This window comes from Canis aureus, chromosome 23 (assembly GCF_053574225.1).
Source record: "Canis aureus isolate CA01 chromosome 23, VMU_Caureus_v.1.0, whole genome shotgun sequence".
Lineage (NCBI taxonomy): Eukaryota > Metazoa > Chordata > Mammalia > Carnivora > Canidae > Canis > Canis aureus.
In genome coordinates this window covers 22,330,378-22,345,573 of record NC_135633.1, presented here as the reverse complement: position 1 = coordinate 22,345,573, position 15,196 = coordinate 22,330,378, and the positions used below count along the sequence as shown (strand labels likewise).

The 15,196-nt window shown below is 39.0% G+C and overlaps 1 protein-coding gene across 1 annotated transcript; it reads left to right on the top strand.

The window, feature by feature from the left end:
- Positions 1–9,783: 9,783 nt before the first annotated feature.
- On the top strand, positions 9,784–13,850 carry LOC144295355 (olfactory receptor 52P1-like). Its single transcript, XM_077867742.1, has one exon. The coding sequence runs from the start codon at positions 9,811–9,813 to the stop codon at positions 10,786–10,788; it is 978 nt and encodes a 325-aa protein (XP_077723868.1). The 5' UTR covers positions 9,784–9,810; the 3' UTR covers positions 10,789–13,850.
- Positions 13,851–15,196: the final 1,346 nt, after the last annotated feature.

The following is a 15,196-nucleotide window of genomic DNA, read 5'->3' as shown; positions in this document are numbered from 1 at the left end:
ACAAAGCTATAAGCAACTTTTTAATTAAAATTTCTACTATAGGGAATCCCTGGGTGGCTCAGCGGTTTAGCACCTGCCTTTGGCCTAGGGCATGATCCTGGAGTTCCAGGATTGAGTTCCACATCAGGCTCCCTGCATGGAACCTGCTTCTTCCTCTGCCTGTGTCTCTGCCTCTCTCTCTCTCTCTGTGTGTGTGTGTCTCTCATGAATGAATAAATAAAATCTTAAAAAAAAGTGTTTACTAGATTTTTTAAATGAACTTTTGATAAAGCAATTTAAATTATGGCCAAAGCCAAAAGAAAAAATGTTTAAAGATCTGAATTTTTTGAGCTACTGTATTATTTTCTTCATTATTTATGGATTTAAATTTTAACATATATTTGTATCAATATAGTTATAATTACAAAAAAGTACAAATATACATATGATAAAATTATAAATTTAGAGCTATCAAGTTTTAAAACATAGTTTTAAACACCAATTATTTCAAGAAAAATAAAAGTGTGCATATTATACTGAATTTGCAATCTTAAAAAATTGTAGTCACTTTCTTAACAGAAAAAATAAATTATGTAATTATTATATATATGAGATTTGTCTGAATAGACAATCTTAGAGTGGGCCCAAACCAAAAAAAAATTGGGGGGTCAATTTATCCCAAAACTTTTTTAAAAAAGAGGAAACAACAGAAGGAATAAAAAGGGAAAGAGACAAAGAGAGAAAAAGAAAGAGAAAAAGAAAGAAGGAAGGAAGAAAGGGAGAAGGAAGGAAGGAGAAAGAATCAGCAATAGATTTAACATGGGAAATATTACATGTTGGAGCAAAGGGAGAGTAAGAGTTATATTAGAAATCCTACCACTTTACATAATTTTCAGGACCATGTCAGTAAGTCTTTTCCAGTCACAATTTTGGATCTTCTGGCTCTACCCAGACAGAGCGCAGGAGCTTAACACATCTAACTTCCTGGCATGACTCAGGAAGATAATAGGGAGGAGACTTTTGAGTCTGTTACATGTTTGTAACTCTACTCATGTCAGTTAAGAAAAGCAGATCATTGGCTACATTATTTGCTTTTTGTTTTAGGTGCCTCACAAATGAAAAATTTTGTGCACATCAAAATGTCCTCCAAAAACTAATCTTTGGGCAGCTTATATTAGAGCATAGAATTTTGTATTAGTCAGGTTTTCCAGGGAAACAGGACCAATAGAAGGAAGATAGCTGATAGATGATTACAGAGATACATAGATAAATAAGTAGATTGATGGGAACATGATAGATAGATGATAGATAGATAGATGATAGATAGATAGATAGATAGATAGATAGATAGATAGATAGATAGATAATAGATAATAGAGAGATAAAAGAGATTTATTGTGAGATCATTTATGTACTAGGTACAATGGGCATTGAATTACACAGGTGAATAAGGTACAGTATGTGACTTCAGTAAACTTGTGTTGTAGGGAAAAAAGAAAGTAAGTTTAAAAAAAGTTGGCTTGAGGTGCCTGGGTGGCTCATTAAGTTAATCATCTGCCTTCAGCTCACGTCATGATCCTGGGGTTCTGAGATCAAGCTCCATGTTGGTCTCCCTGCTGGGTGGGAAGTCTGCCTCTCTCTCTCTCCACTCATGTTCTCTCTCAAATAAATAGACGAAATCATAAAAATAGTTTGGCTCATACAATTTTAGAGGCTGTGAAGTCCCATAGTCTGCTGTCTGTAACATGGAGACCTGAGAAAGCCAGTGGTTGTAACATTCTGAGACTGAAGCCTTGAAAACCAAGGAGCCAATGGTGTGAGGCTCAGTATGAGACCTGAGGTCTGAGAACCAGGAATGCTGACGTTCAAGGGAAAAAGATGGATGTCCCAGTTCAAGCAAAGAGAGCAAATTCACCTTTTATCTGCCTTTTAGTTCTATTAGGGCCCTCAGTGGATAGAATGATGCCTACCCACATTAATGACTACTATCGTTACTTTGTCCACTGGTTCAAATGCTAATTTCACTCCCACCTCTGAAATACTCTCACAGACACACCCACAAATAATGTTCTACTCACTCTTTAGACATCCCTTAGTCCAGTCAAGTTAGTACATAAAATTAACCATCACAAATTCCTATTGGGTTTGTAATTGTGCTTGCACTACATTATTTTTAAAAAGAATAAGGGATGACCACAGCTTTGTAGTACAACCTGAAATCTGGCATTGTGATGCCCCCAGCTATGGTTTTCTCTTTTAAAATCCCCCTGGCTATTCGGGGTCTTTTTGATTCCACACAGTGTGGTACTGGCACAAAAACAGACACATAGATCAATGGAACAGAATAGAGAATCCAGAAGTGGACCCTCAACTTTATGGTCAACTAATATTTGACAAAGGAGGAAAGACTATCCACTGGAAAAAAGACAGTCTCTTCAATAAATGGTGCTAGGAAAATTGGACATCCACATGCAGAAGAATGAAACTGGACCACTCTCTTTCACCATGCACAAAGATAAACTCAAAATGGATGAAAGATCTTAATGTGAGAAAGATTCCATCAAAATCCCAGAGGAGAACACAGGCAACACCCTTTTTGAACTTGGCCACAGTAACTTCTTGCAAGATTCATCCATGAAGGCAAGAGAAACAAAACCAAAAATGAACTATTGGGACTTCATCAAGATAATAAGCTTTTGCACAGCAAAAGATACCATCAACAAAACTCAAAGACAACCTACAGAATGGGAGAAGATATTTGCAAATAAGATCTATAAAAAACTTATTAAACTCAAGAGCAAAGAGACAAACAATCCAATCATGAAATGGGCAAAAGACATGAAGAGAATTCTCACAGAGGAAGACATAGACATGGCCAACATGCACATGAGGAAATGCTCCACATCACTTGCCATCAGGGAAATACAAATCAAAACCACAATGAGATACCACCTCACACCAGTGAGAATGGGGAAAATTAACAAGGCAGGAAACCACAAATGTTGGAGAGGATGTGGAGAAAGGGGAACACTCCTGCACTGTTGGTGGGAATCTGAACTGTTGCGGCCACTCTGGAAAACTGTGTGGAGGTTCCTCAAAGAGTTAAAAATATACCTGCCCTACGACCCAGCAGTTGCACTGCTGGGGATTTACCCCAAAGATACAGATGCAATGAAACTCTAGGACACCTGCACCCCAAAGTTCATAGCAGCAGACGAATGGATAAAGAAGATGTGGTTTATGTATACAATGGAATATTACTCAGCCATTAGAAACAACAAATACCCACCATTTGCTTCCACGTGGACGGAACTGGAGGCTATTATGCTGAGTGAAATAAGTCAATCAGAGAAGGACAAACATTATATGGTCTCATTCATTTGGGGAATATAAAAAATAGTGAAAGGGAATAAAGGGGAAATGAGAAAAAATGAGTGGGAAATATCAGAAAGGGAGACAGAACATGAAGTCTCCTAACTCTGGGAAACGAACAAGGGGTGGTGGAAAGAGGTGGGCCAGGGGTGGCGGTGACTGGGTGACAGGCCCTGAGGTGGTACTTGATGGGATGAGCACTGTGCGTTATTCTATATGTTGGCAAATTGAACACCAATAAAAAAATAAATTTATTAAAAAAATAATAAAAATAAATAAATAAATAAATAAATAAATAAATAAATAAATAAATAAATAAATCAGGGATATGAACCCCTTATTGGATATACCATTTGCCAATATCTTCTATTCAGTAGGCTGCCTTTTTGTTATGTTGATGGTTTCCTTTGCCGTGCCATATATTTTGGATTGATAAAGTCCTACTTGTTTATTTTTGCATTTGTTTCCCTTGCATGAGGAAGTATATCTAGAAAAATGTTTCTACTGCTGATGTCAGAGAAATTACTGCCTATGCTTTATTCTAGGGGTTTTATGGTTTCAGGTCTCACATTTAGGTTTTTAATTCATCTTGAGTTTATTTTGTGGATAGTGCAAGAAGATGGTCCAGTTTCATTCTTATGCATGTAGCACAATTTGTTGAAAAGACTGTCTTTTTTTAATTATAAAATAATTTTTTATTGGTGTTCAATTTGCCAACATACAGAATAACACCCAGTGCTCATCCCATCAAGTGCCCCCCTCAGTGCCCCTCACCCATTCACCCCCACCCCCGCCCTCCTCCCCTTCCACCACCCCTAGTTCGTTTCCCAGAGTTAGGAGTCTTTATGTTCTGTCTCCCTTTCTGATATTTCCCACACATTTCTTCTCCCTTCCCTTATATTCCCTTTCACTATTATTTATATATAATAGAAAAGACTGTCTTTATCCCATTGTATATTCTTTTTTCTTATTGGAGTCCAATTTGCCAACATATAGCATAACACCCAGTGCTCATCCCATCAAGTGCCCCCTCAGTGCCCATCACCCAGTCACCCCTATCCCCAGCCCACCTCCCTTTCCACCACCCCTTGTTCTTTTCCCAGAGTTAGGAGTCTCTCATGTTCTGTCACCTTCTCTGATATTTCCCATGGATTTTCTCTCCTTTCCCCTTTATTCCTTTTCACTATTTTTCATATTCCCCAAATGAATGAGACCATATAATGTTTGTCCTTCTTTGATTGACTTATTTCACTCAGCATAATACCCTCCAGTTCCATCCACATTGAAGCAAATGGTGGGTATTTGTCATTTTTCATGGCCATTGTATATTCTTGCCTCCATTGTTATAGATTAATTGACCATATAAGTGAAGGTTTATCTCTATACCCTCTATTATGTTCTTTTGATCTATGTGTCTATTTTTTTTGCTAGTACCATAGTGTTTTGATTACTATAGCTTTGTATTACATCTTGAAATCTGGGATTGTGATACAACCAGCTTTGTTCTTTTCCAAGGTTGCTTTCAAGGTCTTTGTGTTTCCATACAAATTTTAGGATTATTTATTCTAGTTCTGTGAAAAATGGTATTGATATTTTGATGGGCATTGCATTAAATCTGAAGAATCCTTTGGGTACTATGGACATTTTAACAATAGTAATTCTTCTAATCCATGAGCATGAAAGATTTTTTCCATTTGTTTGTGTCATCTTCAATTTCTTTCCTTAATTTTTTATAGTTTTCAGAATGTAGATCTTTTATCTCCTTGGTTATGTAAAGAACTTATACATCTCAACACCAGAAAACCCCAAATAATTCAATTAAAATGAGCAGAGGACCTGAATAGACATTTTACTAAAGAAGACATACACTTGGCCAACAGTTACATGAAAGATGCTCACCATCAGTCATCATCAGAGAAATACAAATCAAATCTACAATGAGATATCACCTTACACCTGTCAGAATGGCTAAAACTAAAAACACAAGAAATATCAAGTGCTGGCCAAATGTAGATAAAAAGGAAACCTCTTGCCCTATTGGTAGGAGTACAAATTGGTGGCAGCACTGTAGAAAACATGATCATTCTTCAAAAAATTAAATACAGAAGTACCATACAATCCATTAATTCCACTACTGGATAGTTACCCCCCCAAAAAAAAATAATTCAAAAAGAAAGATAATAATTCTGCTACTGGATACTTACCTCTCCCCAAAATAAAAACACTAATTTGAAAATGTTCATTACATCATTAACCAAGATATGGAAGCAACCCAAGTATCCGTTCCTACATGAATGGATAAAGACTATACACACACACACACACACACACACACACACATTTATTTATTTATAAAAATAAAATAAATATGTAAAGATTGATTTGGGGTTCAGGTCATGATCTCAGGTAGTAAGAGCCTCGCCTTGGGCTCACCCTTCAGCAGGAAGTCTGCTGGAGATGCTCTCTTCCGTCCCCTCTGCCCTTCCCCCTGCTCACGGATGTGCACGCATTCTTTCTCTCTCTTTCAAATAAATAAATAAATAAATCTTAAAAAGAAATGTCTTACAAAATTGATAGATATAAAAATAAACAGAAAAAAGCTAGAAATAATGAAAAATAAAGACATGCACTTAGCAGATAAACAGAGGGAGCCAATAAATTTATGAAACAATCTCAACCATCTAATTAATAAGGAAAATGAAATAAAAACCATTTAAAAAAACACCCATCAGATTGGCAAAATTAAAACAAAAATCAAATAATGCTAACAATTACTGATGATATAGAGAAATAGAAGCATTTATTCATTCCTAGTGGGATACTAACTGAATCAACCACTTCCAAGATCAATGTATAAATAGTTAGCAAAGTTAGAGATATGCATATCCTATAACCCAGAAATTTCACCTCTAAATATAGGTCTGAGAGGCACAAAACACAAGTGAATAAGGTAGACTTATATAAGAATATTAACATTATAATTATAATCATTGTAAACCACCTAAATGTTAATCAAAGAATAATGAATGAAATAGATTTTCTTCATTCAAATAAATCTATGAATTAAATGTGATATTGTTGTTGAAAATCGACTTCTGTGCTTCAGAGCCAAAATATAACTCAAAGACAGAGTCTGGGATAAAGAGGAGTAATAGTTTCATTGCTTTGCCTGACAAAGGTGGCGGCAGCAGACTATGGCCTTCAAGAAACAGCAAGCACACCTGGAAGAAGGGGCTAGGGGACTTTTATAGGGAAATGCTGGATCTAGCAGGTTTTGACGGGGATTTTCTTTTTTTTTTTTTTCTTTTTTTTTTTTATGTTTATTTTATTTCATTTTTTTTATTGGTGTTCAATTTACTAACGTAGAGAATAACACCCAGTGCCCGTCACCCATTCACTCCCACCCCCCGCCCTCCTCCCCTTCTACCACCCCGAGTTCGTTTCCCAGAGTTAGCAGTCTTTACGTTCTGTCTCCCTTTCTGATATTTCCCACACATTTCTTCTCCCTTCCCTTATTTTCCCTTTCACTATTATTTATATTCTGACGGGGATTTTCTACCAGCCTGTTTTGTGATGATACAATTCATCGCTGAAGGGAGAGAGAAACAGGTGCCAGAAGAATAAGCTACACAGGCAGATCTTTAATTTTTTGTGACATTTCCTTCTTAATCTACATTGTGAATATATGAATATATGTTAGATTATTCTTTATAATCCTTGTATATCCAAAATACATTAAAATAAAGAAACCTGGATTTCATATTAGTAGACAGGAAAACATACTGGGTGATGTGAGATACTATGGCTTATTTGTATATAATTGTATTATTTCTTACTTATCTTTTTCTCCACTGTCTTCAGATATTGTCTGCATAGATACTTGGGTATTTTATTGATGCTAGTCTGCTCTGCTCCAATAAGCTATCTCTGCATCATAGCCTCATTGTTTGTAATATTTTATAATACATTTTAATTTCTAGGACGCTCTGTGATATTATTTTCAGATATTTGTTCTCTGGTTGAATTTCTGAATCATTTTGTCAAGATTCTAAGAAAAATGAATCATTGGAATTTGTTCGATTTGTCTGATTTAGGAATATATTGAAGAAGAAGGCATAGCCTTCAAAATGGTTGTGTTTTGATTTTCATTAACAAAAGAAAACAAAACCATGCAAGAAAAACTAGGATACATAATAAGTTCATATGTAAAGAACTTACTTATTGGTTTAGCCATTCCCTTATTCATTTATTTGACTTTGTTATCTGCCCGCTAGGTGACAAACATGATGCTGGTGATTGGGATACAGCACTTGGGGAGAAAGCAGACCAGGGCTATTCTCCCTGAGTAGTGTGATTATCCAAAGAGCAAACTTAAAACTTGGGATTCAGAGGTCACAGATTCTGGGCAATGCCACCACACTTGATAGACTTTGAGGATATCCTATGAGAAAAGATGCATTGGAAGTTGTATACAGGGAGTTCACAGAATCCTGGATATAAAACTGAGGCAGTAGGACCAAGAAAAAGGAAGTCTTGCTGATTACTCCCAGTCATCATTGTCCATCAGGATGTCCCTGCAGCAACGAGGAAAGAATGATTGAGCCCAGGATTTCGGCATGTTACTATAGCACAGCTTTCTGCAGGGGAAGCTGTGCAGATGTGTCTACAAGCAGGTGCCTTGATGGTGGACTATTTTTGCTGGTGATTCCTTCTGTTGATGTATTGATTGTGCTACACACTTTATTCTGCTACTCCTTCCCTTACCACTGCCTCCCTCCTGCTGACACCTGACTCAGAGAAAAGTCTCCCTATAGGGTCTGCTGTTTGGCAGACTTGCATTACATCATGATTTAGAAGGTGGCCCTCTGCGTCCAACTCTTGAGGTATCTTTGCATGATTTTGATAATGTTGGATTTTGACAATGTTGTGCATTCTGCAATGCACATCGGAATTTTTGAAAAATTTTGTTATCTGACATAATAAGAAAGAAATAAGGCTACATCTGGACCCAGAAGTCGATGGTATGTTGGGACATGAGAGGTGATATTACAGGAAAGATTCTGGGGCAGGGAATATCTAGGGTTAAGCCATTGGCCTGGAAAACAAGTTAGAATAAAAAACCTGGGTGATGCTAAGGATAGATGGAAACAGAGCTACTAAAGCATTTTATCAGTGTGCCCAACAACAGGAGCTATGCCACTGAGGCCTTCAGGATGTGATGACCCAAGTCAAGGAGTAAGGCCCTGCTGGACTCCTACATCTACAGAAACATAGAAAACAGGTCCTTGAAAAAAAAAAAAAAAGGAAAACAGGTCCTTGGGATACAAGCTCCCAGGTTCTAATCTAGTTTCAGATTCAGTTTTAAGCTCACCTTCCCCCTTAGTCTCCTACCAGATTAGCAAAGACTAGCATATGCCCCAAACCCCTAGGGTCAACCATCTTCATTTCCTGGCAACTCAGGGAAACCACCAGGGTCAAGTTTACACATAATAGCAGTGGTGACTGGTGTGTGTGTTTGGGGAAAAAGGAAATGCCAAAGAGCTAATTCTGGGTACCCAGGGGGCCTTTCCTTAGATGACATAAGGGGCCATACCAGGACTTCTTGTGTGTCTGAGAGTAAGCAGTGGGGACATGCAGGGCACTGAGTTATCACTGTGAGATAACACTGAGTGTTATCCAGGAGACATATAGTTGTAAATAGAGCCACAGACAGCTGTATATATTCACACATACATGTTTGAGGAAAGGGTCGGAGTCCAGCTTCCCACACTGTGACTGCTTCACAGTCAAGTGAGTATTTCTGGGTGAGGTGGGCTTCATCATCCCATTCTGGCAATGGTGCCCAAAAGCTTGCCACCTGCTGCCTCTGGGTCCTCATTGAATATCTGTCATCACAGTTCCCTTCAAGTCCCTAATGGGCTGTAAATGTGTATGCTTCAATTTTGGTGAGCAATACTGTTGTAAGCATTTAAGCTGTCTTGTTTCTGAGAAGGTCTTTTGTTGACCTATTTTCATCCTCTGTTCACTCAGAGTGGTACTGAATAATCTGTCATGGTTTTGGTATTTCTACCCATTTTTGTCTCACATCCATGAAGTTCCATTCTTAAAGGGGATACACATACAAAAATACATATACCATAATTCCATATGCTTAATGACATGCTTCATATGTGAAAATTATTAAGTGCATCATTAATAAAAATATTCAAAAAGAAAATACACTGGGAGATTTAATGTGGTAAGACCATATTATTGTTACTGTAATATTAGAGCATGTTATATAATAAGACATATAACACTGAATCATATTATATAACATATATTACATTGATATCAGAATATATTTGTATACCTTATCATTCTACTTTTTTGTTTAACTTTCTAACCCTGAATTCTTTCAAGTTTGAGGCTCATGAAGTGTTTTACGATTCTTCTAGGCTGCTACACCTGGGTGTCACCATGACTGTGTGCAATGTCTCCCTGGGGCATCCTCCTTTCTTCATTCTCCAAGGCATTCCCGGGATGGAGGACAAACACAGATGGATCTCTATCCCCTTCTGTTCCATGTACTTCATCACCATCCTTGGGAACTGCACCATCATCTTCATCATCTGCACAGAGCGCTCCCTGCACAAGCCCATGTTCCTGCTCCTCTGCATGTTGGCCCTCACAGACCTGGGCATGTCCACTACCACCATTCCCAAAGTGCTATGCATCTTCTGGTTTAGACACAGTGAGATCAGCTATGTGGGCTGTCTGGTCCAAATGTTCTTCATTCACTCCATATCGGCCATGCAGTCTGCCATTCTGATGACCATGGCCTTTGACCGCTACGTAGCCATCTGTGAGCCCCTGCGCTATGCCACCATCCTTTCCAATAGTCGCATTGGGCTCATTGGCTTAGTGAGTTTAGTAAGAGCCATCCTTTTCATTCTGCCCATGCCTGTCCTCCTCCAGAAGATGCCTTTTCATGCGAATCATGTCATCCCCACCACCTACTGTGAACACATGGCTGTGGTGAAGATGGTGTGTGTGGACACCACAGTCAACCGGATATATGGTCTGGTGGTGGCCTTGTTGGTTGCCGGGCTAGACATCTCAGCTATCGCCTCCTCTTATGTGCTTATCATCAAGGCTGTCTTGCGACTGTCTTCTAAGGAAGCCCACCACAAAGCAGTCAACACTTGCACCACTCATATCTGTGTCATGCTTATCTCTTACACGCCCTCATTGTTCTCTTTCCTCACTCACCGCTTTGGCAGGGGAATTCCACTGCATGTGCACACCATTCTTGGAAGTCTCTACTTCCTTGTACCTCCAATGCTCAATCCTATTATTTATGCAGTGAAAACCAAGGAGTTTCGGGAAAAACTGATCAAATATGGGTACTGGAAGAAGGAGCTCAAAACCATTACCCATGGTCCGAAGCCTGTCTGATCATCCAGCACTGGTGGGAAAGAGATAAAAATGTTATCCAGAGGCAGTTTCCAGGAGAATTGGCTCATGGCAGAAAAGTGGTGTACATTCAGAATGAGTACTGGAATCCTCAGACGCGGAAGCTAAATCACAGAAGACCACTTTGCTGTCAGTAACTCCAAAGGAAGGCTGTCATCCTTTGTGAAATGAAAGTGATATAGTCTCTGCATTGCTGGCATGGTGGTTGGGCAAATTACATGTGATCATGTGTGTAGAAGGACCTGAATACAAAACTTGCTGAACACATGTGAAATAAGATGGAATGTTTCCCCTTGCAGGTAACATATAACAAACAATGACTTGTCTGCCAACTTGCCATGCAAAGGCAAGGTGTGATGGGAGCGAGTGTGCATTTCTATTGGGGTGTGTAAGGGGAAGTAAGAGGTATAGTTTGGGGACAGTAGGAAGGGTCAAGGAAAGTACAAGACGGTATTTATAGTTACTCCATTATTTCCTTTGCTAGCCGATGTTTACTTAGAAAACTTTGTTGTGTCCATGAAGAACCAAGGAATATGCACAGGTGACATAATCTGTAACAGTCAGAGACATTTCAGAGGAAAGGGAAAAAGAAAAGTTCCTGAGCTTAAAAGTTGCTAGGTATTTGACCTAATTTTGTCCTGGTAAAATCTCCCAGAGTCCTCTCTCCTGCTCCTCTCAATTGATTCACTGTTTGGTAAGATTCTCTTAACAAAGAGAATTTCTGAGAATGTCCCGTTAAAGGTTTTTGTTCCAAAAGTCGGTTTTATCCTGGAACTCTATGATTACAGACCTCTGCAAAGCAATTTCTGTGGGTGCCCACAAAGATGTCCTGAACAGGTATTCAGGGCGGCTGTGGAGCTCAGATCCTGTGCCCAGATGTTGGAATTCGTTACATTCACAGGACATTTGTTTCCAGCTCTAGAGAATTGATGCGGATGTAATGGAAAGTATTAGAAGTTGCGTGATGTTTGAAAGCAGAAAGATCCTAGTGTTTCTATCATGTTGTAGAACTAACATATGAGGCAGACTTCAGTGAAAAAGATGCCTCTCCTTAACGCCACATGGCCACCATTTAGAGGAGACTCCTACAGTCCGTCCACTGGAAGGAAATACATGAAATTTCTTCAGAGTGTTGTGCCCGCTGTAAGAAATAGCAAGAAATGTTTGCAGAACCCTGAACAGTTGAATACCAAGGAGGGAGAGAGCTAGGACATTTCAAAACTTGACCTACGGGGATAATGTTCAGGAGAAACAATGAGGACTCACTAGACAGTGCCTTTTCTATGGATGGAAGAAACAGGAGCAGTGTGGGGGGAGGAATAGGTTTTTGCATGTCAGCAAGGAGTCCTCAGGTCATACATTGAATCCTCCTTCGATATAGACAACATTCAAACGAACACAAAACCCTGAGCAGAGTGTTCTATGGTTAATAATTTAATTGTCAAATAAGTAGCAGAGAGTGAACACGCCGGGGCACCCATTGATCTGAAGTGCTGTGGCAGCAGAAGGCTGGTTTTGCTCAGAACTGAGAGTGACTTTCTTTTCATCTGGTTTGAAGAGATTTTCAGGTACAGAAGAGAGTCCACCTGCTGTAAATATTTTTACATTTATTTTTTCATGAGCTACTCTATAGATATGAGAAGCCATTTTTGTTTCACTGAAATTAAGGACTAAAACTTTATTAACGCCTGAACACAATACACTAGGAAGAATGTATGTGGAATGCTGGCAGTAGCAGCTGATTCTGGAAAATTATGGGGAGCTAGAAAATCAGAGATGGCAAGGGAAGGGAGCCCAATTCTGTCTTCATTTCTCACTGGGCTTTTTTCTTTTTTTACAAGTGTTATTAATCTGTGATTGATTGTTCTTCCTGTAGGGTGGGCTTCATTTCTCTCCTGAGGCCTTGCTGGAAAAGTTACTGAGGACACACATGTGAACTGACTAGTTTTTGTCACCTTTATAGAAAAGGTGAAAAACTAGAAGGATATTCATACATTTGATACAAAACACATATAAAACACATTCTGCTTTCTGCCAGGTATTCTAATCTGAACAAAGGCCAGTTCATTTCATGTTCCTTTTCTCCATTATATTTGGAGAACTTGAGCCTTGATGTGTCTTAACAACCAAGTAAAAAATTATAAATATTTATATGAATGAATATATAATGTTTTATTAAAATAAATCACTCCTAATAACCTGTGAGTACGGCAACAACTGTCACTGGAGTCTGAGTTCCTGGCACAGAAGAACTAGCAATTTCACCACTGGGGAATGTAAGCTGGGTGCCCCAGAAAGCACGGCCTAAGACACAGCTTGGATATGGGCAGTTTCTTGAGACAACCGATCGCACAGGATGGGTGTGCACAACAGGTCAAGTGAAAGCTGGAAAAAAGTAAAGCCAATACAGGGATTTTTTTTTTTTTTTTTTTATCAAGCTGCACAGGACTAGAGGAGACTGGTGTCCAACATTGCTAGGACCAACTGAAGCGCTTTAGGAAATGCATTTCAGAATTGTTGTCTTCAAGAGATGAGAGGATTTTACCCGTGGCTCCTGTGTACTCATGTCCTCAACCCTAGTCATTCGAGGCTGTATGCATGACAGCAGAGCTGGGGGCTGGTGTCCATGGCATGGAGTTAGGGAGGCCGCATGGCTAGGAGCTCCAGGTACTAGGTGTCACCTGATGTCTACTATCTGATCACACCTGCCTGGAAGTGGTCCCAGCACCGGTGGCTGAATAGTATGTGTGACCAAGGGCATTAGGCAGTGGCATGGAGTTTACCTGCTGAAACAGTCCACATGACTGAGACCTCACCTGGTCTGTGAACTTGCTTTGAGATTAACAGGAGCTCCCTCCTTGAACCCATCCAACAGAATTGTTATTTTAACTTTAAGCTGTTACCAGAAATTATCTATCTTTATTATTATTAATTCAATTTCAACAGTTATAATCAACTGAGGTAACCTTTGCTGGTATTCTCTAAAAATATTCCTTAAAAATATTTTAAAGAGCTCCAGAAAGAGTTTCTATACATGTACATGGTTCTCCAAAAGTTATATATTTTTTAATTAATCGTATCACACATAACTAAATAAAAATGTTGCTTCTGTTTGCTGTGCCAAATTCTGTTCTTCCTGTTAAAATAATGCATGCACTCAGAAAGGGAATAGAATGTCTTAGGTTACTCAACAGGATGTAAAATTGTCTCCACTTCCATGTAATGTCACTTCCAGAATCATCCCTTTGGTCATGTGTTACATATACTCATAATTGCCTTATATTTCTAAAATAGTAATGAATATATACATAAGAATGAGGATATTGTTCTGATTTTCACAGGTATGACTCTCCCATCTATATTCCCAGACATGTATCAGCTTTGATATTTTACTTGCAGAAGTTTTTTTGTTTGTTTGTTTGTTTACTTTTTCCTTTCTGGTTTGTAGCCAATGGAATGGGCTTTCCTGTCCCTGGCATGGACCACGGGAGCACATACTTTTAATTTTTTCTTAATTCACTAGGTCCTGGTTGTTTCTATTTTATTTCTTGATAAATCATATTTTCCTATCCATGTGAAATGGCATTCAACAAAAACGTAGCCAAACAGACCCAGGAGAAGTGAGACTAGAGGCAAATGGAGCTGGCAGTGGCCCTCCTTTGATCCCAGTGTCCTATAACTCTGAGAAAGACTGTTTCCTCTCTTGCTGCAGGGCTCCTTTTTCTGAAGCGCTTCCTGCATTTTCCTTTGGCTGTGAACTTGATCCATGCTGAGCTCATGCTCCATTTTGACAGAAGTGAAAGCACCACTACCAGCCTCTCCTGAGTGTCTTCCAAGGATTTGCGGGAGCATAGGCAGTTGTGGGAATTGTGGTGATATTGTTAATTTGTTTCTGAGCGTCCAGTGTAGTTTGTGAGCTTGTGAAGTGTGCATTTTTAAAGAATTCATTTTTTTAAAGATTTATTTATTTTTTTAAGGATTTTATTTATTTATTAATGACAGAGAGAGAGAGAGAGGCAGAGACATAGACAGAGGGAAAAGCTGGCTCCATGCATGGAGTCCAACGTGGGACTCGATCCCGGGTCTCCAGGCTCACGCCCTAGGCTGAAGGTGGTGCTAAACCGCTGAGCCATCTGGGCTGCCCTAAAGACTTCATTCCTGCTGGTGTGAAACTAGATTCCCCATTAAGAGGCTGAATACACTTTTTCCAAACCTCCCCTCTATGAGTTTAAAATGGATATTGAGGTGAGTGTTTTGGCCTCCTCTTAAAGGACCACTGCTTTGAAGTTCAGTTCCTAAAATTTCTGTCCTGTGGTTCTCTTAATACACCAATACACCCGAGAAGATGCTAACATCTTTACAACTTCTTAGATGTATTGAGTTCCCATTA

Bases quoted from the DNA above. Each gene is read 5' to 3' on its own strand.
- LOC144295355 (XM_077867742.1), top strand. From the start codon at position 9,811: ATGACTGTGTGCAATGTCTCCCTGGGGCATCCTCCTTTCTTCATTCTC.